Source organism: Gopherus evgoodei, chromosome 17, assembly GCF_007399415.2.
Source record: "Gopherus evgoodei ecotype Sinaloan lineage chromosome 17, rGopEvg1_v1.p, whole genome shotgun sequence".
NCBI lineage: Eukaryota > Metazoa > Chordata > Testudines > Testudinidae > Gopherus > Gopherus evgoodei.
This window is the reverse complement of record NC_044338.1, coordinates 21,611,791-21,622,483: the sequence shown is the minus strand read 5'-3', so window position 1 is coordinate 21,622,483 and position 10,693 is coordinate 21,611,791. Positions and strand designations below refer to the sequence as shown.

Genomic DNA, 10,693 nt, shown 5'->3' with positions numbered 1-10,693 from the left:
GTTGTATCTGGTGTCTCAACATATTTATGTGCCAGATGCGCTAAAGATTCATATGTCCCTTCATGCTTCGCCCACCATTCCAGAGGACATATGTACAGGCTGATGACGGGTTCTGCTTGATAATGATCCAAAGCAGTGTGGACTGATGCATGTTCATTGTCATCATCTGAGTCAGATGCCACCAGCAGAAGGTTGATTTTCTTTTTTGGTGGTTCGGGTTCTGTAGTTTCCATATTGGAGTGTTGCTCTTTTAAGACCTCTGAAAGCATGCTCCACACCCCATCCTAATCAGATTTTAGATGGCACGTCAGATTCTTAAATTTTGGCTCAAGTACTATAGCTATCTTTAGAAAGGTCACATTGGTATCTTTGTGTTTTGACAAATCTGCAGTGAAAGTGTTCTTAAAATGAACATGTGCTGGGTTGTCATCCGATACTGCTATAACTGAAATATATGGCAGAATGCGAGTAGAACACAGAGCCAGAAACATACAATTCTCCCCCAAGAAGTTTAGTCAAAAATTTAATTAACAATTTTTTTTAAGGGGCATCATCAGCATGGAAATGTGTCCTCTGGAATGTTGGCTGAAGCACGAAGGGGCATACAAATGTTTAGCATATCTGGCACGTAATATCTTGCAACGCTAGCTACCAAAGTGCCATGCTAATACCTGTTCTCACTTTCAGGTGACATTGTAAATAAGAAGTGAGCAGTATTATCTCCTGTAAATGTAAGCTAACTTGTTTGTCTTAGCGATTGGCTGAACAAGAAGTAGGACTGAATGGCCTTGTTTTACATGGTTTTGTTTTTGAGTGCAGTTGTGAAACCAAAAAAACCGACATTTGTAAGTTGCACTTTCACGGTAAAGAGCTTGCACTACCGTATATGTATGAGATGAATTGAAAAATACTGTTTCTTTTGTTTACCATTTTTACAGCACAAATATTTGTAATAAAAAATACTGTAAATTGAGTACTATACACTTGGTATTCTGTGTTGTAATTGAAATCAATATATTTGAAAATGTAAAAAAAACACCTAAAAATGTTTAATACATTTCAATTGGTATTCTATTATTGTTTAAGAGTATGATTGAAATGGCAATTAATTGGGATTAATATTTTAAATCACAATACATTTTTCTAAATTAATCGTGTGAGTTAATGGCAATTAATTGACAGCCCTAGTGGCAGCCCTAAATTGATTCCACTGCTTGTAGACAGTGTTATTGTGTATAAAAATATGTCCGATAAGGTCTTGTATGGAAGCTTGTAATGTCCTGATGTTGCTGGGCATTAGGAGATCTGTACCCAGGTTATAGTAATGGATATGTGCATGAGTAGAACATTGTAATTGTAACTGTAGCACAACTGGGGCATCACCTCCCAGCAGTGTGGTGAGGCAATCAGGCAGTGAAGGCACTGCCCAGACCAGCTGTTTACATGAAACTGGTTCTAAGCACCTAGCATTGTCCAGCCAGGAAGAGACCAAGGAGGACCTTCACAGCTTGCAACTGCAACGAAAACCCTGTCTCAGAACTGCCTGCTCTGTGTAACCAGGAATGACCAAATAGCCTGAAAAAAAGGAAAAAAATTCCCCTGCAAACCCTGTTAAAAAAGAAGGGATTTGAAGTGCAGGCTCTCCAGAAACTCAGGGCCAGCATCTAAGCGAGGTGTTGTCCATGGGTCCCCTCTAGGGCAGGGGGCTTGCTGGGAAGCTGTTCAGAGACTGGAGTAACTTGGAGCAGAGAAGGGAATCTAGCTACCAGGGTGGGACCGTGCAGGCTGCATGCTGGTGTCAGAGCGCTGAATCACGCCATTCAGACACGCAAAGTGACATGGCGGGTGGTGAAAGAACCACTTACTGTGCTGGGTGATACATCCCTGCCTCCCTTCCCTCCCCAGCTCCCTTGCCCACCATAGGGAGAGACCTTAATATAGATATGAATTGAATACAAATTTTTAAATATTGAGTCATTCAACTTGCTTGAGCTTTTACTGATGCTTATAATATAGTTCACGTTATTTTCATACATATGGTGCTTTGAAAAACATTCCTCAGGTGCATACATGTTTTGTTTATTTAATTATATGAAACATTCAAGCTAACCAAAGGAATTTTAGGAGGTTTCTACCTTGTTTTCCAAGGACAAGCAAATATCAGAGAAGGTAAATATGGGTTTATAGCCATAAAATGTTTATTACCTCAAAATGTGTGTTTACACAGACTCTGTAATGCAACTTTATAACTTCTATTTGACTTTAATATTCTATCCTGTTTTGTTTTATACTATGTTTTGAAAGATGTATATAAGTTAATTATTGTGCCTGGTACAGAATGCTTGATACAAGTCTGTAATTATAAATTGTAAATATTGCAGATGGTAGACTGTAAATCTAGGGGGAAAGTAACCAGAAAGATCGGAGTGTCTTATCATAGACTAGGACACATCCCTCTTGTATATGATACAAGTTTGGTATAGATATGATCTTTATATCAAGAAAACAGATTTTGTAAAACATTCATGTTTTAGGAAGAGATCTGATTGTGAAAGGAGTGGAGAGTGGGCTTTCAGAGTAATAAATCTAAGCAAACTCCCACAGAGAATTGTAGAAATAACTTAATTGAAATGAATTTTATAATCACAGAACTCTAAAAATCTTCATTCAGGAAACCCCCTAGGAAAAACATGTAGTTGGAAGTGTTTTAAACCTTTGTTGGAGAGACAAGGTGGAGGAAGTAATATATTTTATTGGACCAGCTTCTGTTGGTGAGACAGAGAAGCTTTCGAGCCACACAGAGCTTCTATTGAGGCTATAAGCTTCAGGGAATACGCTTCTTTTGAGACATATATTTGCAAATATTTTGTATCTAAATGCAAGTCTTTATACAATAACTGCTTGATATCGCTGTTATATGAACAATAAGATGTCTTATGTCCACATATAGCAAGGTTATGTGATGCTATAACTGGTTACTAATGTAAGAAACAATTTAAGTATACAATCTTTAGATTAATAGAAATTAATTAATTATTGGCAGTGCTCAAAAAATCTCACCTCACTCAAGAAAAGACAAGCATCTGTACGACTACGTGTACCAGTATAACTATGTGTAAGAGTGCCACCTGGTGACTCCTACCATCACAGTATACATCACAGCCAAATGCTGACCCAGATGGTTATACCATGCTCAGAAGGCTGACAGACTTGTGTTCTGGCAGACAGCGCGTTTCATAGACCAGGATGCTCAATGAGTAAATCCTACTGCTGGGTGTGGAGAGTTTAAAGCCCAGGGGCTGGCAGCAGAATCTCTCAGCATATCTGCCACAATAGGATGCGAGGGGAGAGGTCTCTCAGACAGCTGCCTCCCAGACCATTCAGAGTGACTGGCAGCACTCTCAATCGCACCCAGTAGTAGGGTGACCAGATATCCTGATTTTATACAGACAGTCCCGATTTTTGGGTCTTTTTCTTATATAGGCTCGTATTACCCCCACCCCCATCCCGATTTTTCACAATTGCTGTCTGATCACTGTACTCAGTGGTCCCATGGCCACAGCCCAACGCCAGTGGGCAGGCAGAATCACACGCTCTTTCCAGCCCCACGTTGATGGCATGACAGTGGCTCACGCTGGTCAAGTAAGGATGAAAGGAACCTGGCTGGGTATCAACTCAGCAAGGAAACTCTGACTCAGGAGGGCAGTGAATACACCTCCCCCCTCCCCCCCCCCGGCTAATGAGCTCAGCAAAGTGATTGTGCCTCAGGCACTGTGCTGCTACAGCTCAGCTCTTCCTGGAGATGTGAGGGTGCTAGGGGACTCCCTAGGGGACACTCATAGGGCATTGGGGCCCTCGAGATAGGGAGGCTGTCCAGTTCCACGAGGGCCCAAGCACTGGCTTAGTAGAAGAACGGGGTTTCCCCAAGGGCTTGGAAGAGAAGAGCTATAGAATCAGCCTCTCAGGCAACAGGGGGCAAGTCATGTGGCAGTATCCTTCCGTCATAGGTGCCCTCAGGAAGGGTCAGGCAGGTGGGGAGGGTACGGCACTTCTTGGGGCAGTTTGCTTGCACTGCTGCTATGTTGCCCCAGTGCTGGCATGCTGCCCGGGATAGTGGGGAAGGCTCCCTCCCTGTAAGACAGCCTGCTGCTCACCCCGGGTGGGTGGAGTACCCCCAGCACTGCCAGTGTGGTTTCCGAGAGATCAGGGATGATGAACAATCAACAGCCAGCTTCCCTGTGCAGCTGAATTCTCACAAGGTTAAAACCATTGCAGAGTCACTGAGATTCTTTTAACTTCCCGAGTGGACAGCTGTCACGGGTGCAGAGATGACTAATAAACCCCCTTTTCCCCTGCACTTCATTCTACGAAGCACGGTGCTCAGCCCTTTCAGGACTCATCCCGCAGAGTCAAACCACTGAGGGAGAGAACCAGATGATTTCTTAAGGAATAAAATTTAATGCACATAAACATCCGTAACCAACATTTGGATTACTTGTGAGAACATTTCTTCCACAGCTATTACGTGGTAGCTCTCCACACACATATCCCTGCTTTGTTGTTGCTGTGTACATAAGAACAGCCATACTGGGTCAGATCAAAGGTCCATCTAGCCTACAGTGGCCAGTGCCAGGTGCAGGTGCCCCAGAGGGAATGAACAGAACAGGGAATCACCAAGTGATCCATCCCCTGTTGCCCATTTCTAGCTTCTGGCAAACAGAGGCTAGAGACACTCAGAGCACAGGGTTGTATCCCTGACCATCCTGGCTGATAGCCATTGATGGACCAATCCTCCAGGAACTTATCTAGTTATTTTTTAACCCAGTTATAGTTTTGGCCTTCAGAACATCCCCTGGCAAGGAGTTCCACAGGTTAACTGTGCATTGTGTGTAGGGTGACCAGATATCCCAATTTTATAGGGACAGTCCCAATTTTTGGGTCTTTTTCTTATATAGGCTCCTATTACCCCCCACCCCGTCCCGATTTTTCACACTTGCTGTTTGGTCACCCTAGTTGTGTGACGTTTGGATAACGGGGGTGTGACAGAGGTTGGCCTTGGAAGCATAGATTCTTAAAAGACAATTACAGTGAGACGTGCCAGGCGTGATGCGTGCACAGGTATTCTTAGACATATGTACCAAGGAGCAGGGTGTGCGTGTTATGTTCCTGGCTCACTGTCTGGGTTTCTAGTGGAAGCTGGAATCATGGGGGAGGTAATTATTGCAAATTCCTAATGCCCGGTCTGCAGATACTCAGCCCTTTGAAGCTTCAGCCCCTGTGGCTAGGGGCATTGACTGGTTTTACCTGGGTCAGGAGGTCAGGGAGACAGAGGCCCCCAAACTGTATATAGGTCAACCTGACCTGACGCATGTCAGAGCAGCTCTGGAACAAAGAACTGGCACGTTAGTGTACAGACCTGCCAGGATCCCATGTGGATGATGGGTGACACCAGATAAGCTTAGAATCATAGACCCACAGGGTTAGAAGGGATCGCATGGGTCAGCTAGTCTAACTCCCTGCCATGATGCAGGATTTGTTGTGTCTAAACCACCCAGGACAGACGGCTCCAGCCTCCTTTGGAAAACCTCCAGTGAAGGAGCTTCCACAACCTCCCTAGGCCTCTGTTCCATTGTCCCATGGCTCTTACAGCTCGGCAGTTTTTCCTGAGGTAAATCTGCCAAATTGCTCTGCTGTAGTTTGAACCAATTGCCTCTTGTCCTGCCTCTGTGGCAAGTGAGAACAACTTTTCTCTATCTTTTTTATGGCAGCCTTTCAAGTATTTGAAGACCACTGTCATGTTCCCGCTTAATCTCCTCTGCTCTGAACTAAACATGCCCAGGTCTTTCAGCCTTTGCTCCTATGGCTTGTGTTCTCTCCCTTTGATCATCTTTGTTGCTGGCCTGTGGGTCCTTTCCAGCTTATACACATCGGTTCTTTTTAATTCCCTAGCTCACGTGTACTGTTTTATGGTCTACTTTTTCTGTCTTGCTTTTGTTCTAAAGAAACATGTTGCCTTTGGAAGGCTGGCTCATGGCAGGTAAACCCTGTCATTGTCCCTAGGAGAGAGCAGAACTGCAGGGACAGGCCTAATGAGACCGGCTGAGAGAAGCACAGTGAGCTTTGGAAAGAAATTGCAGCTATAATCCCTGGCCTGGAGGGAGGGGAACATGAGACACCGCCGTGGGAAAGGTGACAGCTAGAAGCACAGGCGCTGAGCTTTACTTTTCCCAGTGGGTGCTCCACCCCTACTCTGTCCTGAGGCCCTGCCCCCACCCCACCCCACCCCCGAGACCCCACCCTTGCTCTGCCTCTTCCCACCCTTGCTCCGCCCCCTCCCCGAGGCACCGCCCGCCCGTCCGCCGCTTGCTGCTCTCTACCCTCCCGCAAGCGCCTCCCCGAGTGGTGCCTCCAATCATCTCTTTGGCGGTGCCCCTGATTAGCTGATCGGTGGTGCTGCCCAAGAGCTGTGGCTGATGGGTGCTGACCCACTATTTTTTTCCACGGGGGCTCCAGCCCCGGAGCACCCACGGGGTCGGCGGCTATGGCTAGAAGCCTGAGATCTGAGTGGGGTGCCCTCAAGGAGGCCACAAAGAGGCAGAGGTGCAATTGCCCCAGCACAGTGACGGGAGTTTGCATGATGGGAGTTCGGTTTTTTAAACAGACCCCATATGTTGTAATGACACTGAGGATTCGTCTACACAGTGAAAAAAGAGTCGGGTCAGTTGGCTCAGGCTGTGGGACTGAGAATGGCAGTTGAGACATTCAGGCTTGGGCTGGAGCCTGGGCTCGGAAATCCGGTGAGGGGGAGGTACTCAGAGCCCCGTCTGCACCCCAAGCCCGAATGTCTACACTACTGTTTGTAGCTTTGCTGCCCGAGTCAGTTGACCGGGGCTCTAAAACTCTCTGCTGCAGGACTTTTTGCATTGTAGACGTACCCTAAGACTCCGGCTGGGATTTGCAAAGGCGCCTCAAGGACCTATTACTATTAAATAGTTGTATTGTGATAGTGTCTCACAGACTCAGTCATGGCCCAGGACCCCAAAGCGCTTAGTCTAGGCACCCAAATCCCTTTGAACTCCAATGGGAGGTGAGCGCCTAACTCCCTGAGGCCTCTTGGCAAACCCAGCATCAGGGTGTCTCGTGTTCAGTCTACCTGGAGTGCATTCAGGCAGGGGATTCTCCCACTAAGTTGATGGGTAAAGAGACATGAAGCATGAAGCTGAATTATGCATCATTCAACTACCCTTTTCTGGTAGATTCAGAAAGGGCTGGAGTACCTTGCTGCTGCGCTAGTTTCACCTGGATAATATTTGGGTGAGTAAAATTATGATAATATCGTTGTTCCTCTAACCTGAACAATTTTCCAATATTTAGGGCTTAGCTTGGTTGTTTTCATTAGGAGGAGAAATTAAGGATCCAGTCTGGTGTTTCTTTGGTGCAATCTTGTTTAATTACAAAGAACACACACAATGGCCTGTTTCTCTCAGCACAATCGGAACAAAGAACAGTTTCTTTGCTCATAATTCCAAGCCTGCCTTTCCAGCCAGCTCTCTGCCTAAAAGAAGCTCACTCTCTTGGCTTCCTCTCAGGGCCATGCTACTAGCACTTCTCTGGCTCTCTTCTTCTGACACACACAGCTGCAATCCTGTCGAAGACTCAGCCCAGGCATTTTCAATCAGTTTCCAGGGAAATCCCTCTTGTTATCCAGTGCTTTGAGTGGTGGCTTCTATTGTTTCGGCTATCTTACTTCATAAAGGAGTTTAGTTGCTTCCTCCATTTAACCTGAATGAAGGGTAGCTAGCATACCCACAAGCTTTCAGTGAGATCTGTGACTGCCCAGAGAGCAATGATACACTTGTTGGCAGCTAACCACATGCCACAGCATAACAATATTTTGCTTTTCTCTAGCCTGTTCCATCCAAGGCTTCCAAAGCTCTCTATAAACACTAACAGAACTGACCCTCACTGCCCCCTGGGTGATGGGTCAGTATGATTGTCTGCAATGACAGGTGGGAAAGGTGAGGCACAGGGAAGGGAAATGACTTGCCCAAAGACACACAATGAGTCAGTGGCAAAGTGGGTACAGAATCCAGATCTCCTGGCTCCCAGCCCTGTGCTCCAACCACTCAACCCTGGTTCCTCTGGAAGTAGCAGTTGAACATTGATGGTGTTTGGGATCCCCTTCCATGGGAGAAGGTGCCAAGGGTAGGTATGCAGAATGGCAGGACAAGCGTCCCCCACATTCCTCAACCTCGGTCTGAAGGGACCTGCATTTCAAGTGGTGAGAGGCCAGGTCAGCCTCTGTGACGCATGGAATTTTGGTAACTCTGCTGGGGCTGTCACCAAGCAGGCTAATTGAGTTGGTTTCTTCTGTGATGCAGATGCTGTTCTTAAAACTAAGAGCACAAAGAAGCTATTACAAGGTAATGACCCTTGATCAATGGCTTCATTAGATCCAGCATCTTCTACATGAAAGGTCCCATAGTCTCTAAGGGTCACAAGTACTCCATATCTCCCCTAGTACTAATGCCCTGAGACATGCATCCCCCGGCCTCTTTTCCGTGTAAAGACTGGCGGGTGATTTCAAAGAAAAAGCAGCAGATAAGATGCTGGATGGGCTCACATCCTTTTTCCTCTGCCACTTGCACCATGCCTTGCAGCAGGGTGGTGGAATTGCCCAGTCATAGACCGCACTTCCCTCTTCTGCTTCTCTTGATTCAGCATACTTTGTTCCATTGTATCACCACTGTCCTATCACGGCATTTCCTGGGAGGTGACAGCATTGACACCATCTCTCAGTGTCCACCCCCCATAAAAAGAGGAGAGAATCTAGGGTTCGGTGTCAGCTGCACAAGGACTGTTTGAAGGAATCCCATCTTTGGTTCTGCACCTGCTGCTCGTCCCCACCCGACAGCAACATGAAGGTCTCTGTGGCTGCCCTCGCCGTTCTCATCGCTGCCTTCTGCTCGCAGGTCTCAGCTGCTGGTCCACGTGAGTCCAAGTTCAGTCTGTGGAGCTGTGACCACTCTCCCCTCCATCTTCCCAGGCTAGCGAGACAGTGACAGCGGGCAATGCCTGGGCACACGCTCCTTCTGAGTTTTCATTGCCAGTAAGGAGAGGCAGGCTTGCCCCTTCTCGCTGCCTTACTGAAGGATGAGGCTGTGATGCCATGTAGCCCCCATGCCAGACAGCCCAGAGATCTCTCTGGGAACCTCCCTCGGAGCTAGAGTTTAGCAGGAGCCCCTTTGCACCTACAGGAAGGGAGCTCTCCAAGGCAGCAATGAGAAAGACCAAGCATGATTCTCTTGTCTTCTCTTTCAGAGGCACTCAACATCCCAAGTGTCTGCTGCTATAAATACTCTCTCAACCCAATTTCGCGGAGCCGTGTGGTGAAGTATGAATACACCAGCAGTGACTGCTCCAAGCCGGCTGTGATGTGAGTATAATACCCAGCCAGATACCTTATGCTCCAGGAGATCCCACCCCACCCCACAGGAAAGTGCCTCCTGGGGCATCGAGTAGTTCAGGATATCATGAGCGCAGCCTGTGGGAGAGGCAGTCCTGAGCCCTTGGCTAGTTTTATGGTTCTCTCCACTAGAGACAGGCTAGGCTCAAGGGGGTTTTCATCCCTCCGCCCTGCCCCCAGATGCCGAGGCCACACAGCTATAGTGCAGTGTCATAGCTGGGGAAGCAGTGGTGATACTGGAGGGTGGATTTCCTCCTCTGAGTGGCTGAGAGAACCTTTTGGTGAAATTCAGCCAATTGTAGTGAAACTCTTCCCGAGTGTTATGAATAAGCTGGTTTCTGAATGGCTGAAGATTTTTGAAAAACCTGTTAGTAGTGAATAGTGGGTGGACACCCAGCAATCCAATGGGCCAGCAGAGCTGCCATTAGCTACTGGCCGTTGTGTCATTAGGACCATTCATCCCCTGTGTGTGCAGCCGTCGTGCGTTTGCTCTGAAAACAAACCCCATTTTCCTCTGCCACCCTTCAGAGCTGGTACTAGGCTTTTCTAACTGGGGTTTTCTTTCTGCAGCTTCACCACCATCAAAGGCAAAACATTATGCACCAATCCAGATGAGAAATGGGTCCAACGTATTGTGACTCAGCTGAGGGCTAGGGAAGCTGTTTCAATGGCACTCTTAGCCTAGGGGCTGACATCACTTCCTGCCAAGCACCTTCCCAAACAGATTTCCAGGAAGCACTTTACCTGCTCTCTCTACATTGGCAACACTTTGAATCCTTATGGGCTGTTTGACCCAATTAATGTTGAACTGCAAAAGATTCTAATGGCTCTGAATTGCATTTAAGGGAATTTTAATGGCTCTGAATTGTATTTAAGGGAAATTTTTAATATATTTTTCATGTGAACTGTGAAATATTTCATTCTCCTTTGTATTTGTTGGATTTAAGTTTATTATTTATTTTACAAAAAAATAAAAATAAAACAAAACATGGAAACTCTTGGGCTAATTCTCCTGCTACAGGCATCTCGTCTATCTTTTCTATTCAGACCCCAAGCCTGCAAACACGTGCTTAACTCGAAAGCACTCGTCCCATTGGAGTCAGTGGGACAACACATGCTTAAAGCTACCCAAATGCCATGCGTCTGTAGGACCAGGACCTTAGACTGGAGGTTCTTCTGGGTGGGGGTGGGGGGTGTCTTACTCTGTGTTTATACAGCACCTAGGAC

The 10,693-nt window shown here is 46.7% G+C and overlaps 1 protein-coding gene across 1 annotated transcript; it reads left to right on the top strand.

Moving 5' to 3' along the window:
* Nucleotides 1-8,855: 8,855 nt before the first annotated feature.
* On the top strand, nt 8,856-10,400 carry LOC115636596 (C-C motif chemokine 3-like). Its single transcript, XM_030536903.1, has 3 exons — nt 8,856-8,991; nt 9,322-9,436; nt 10,037-10,400. The coding sequence occupies exons 1-3, from the start codon at nt 8,919-8,921 to the stop codon at nt 10,149-10,151; spliced, it is 303 nt and encodes a 100-aa protein (XP_030392763.1). The 5' UTR covers nt 8,856-8,918; the 3' UTR covers nt 10,152-10,400.
* Nucleotides 10,401-10,693: the final 293 nt, after the last annotated feature.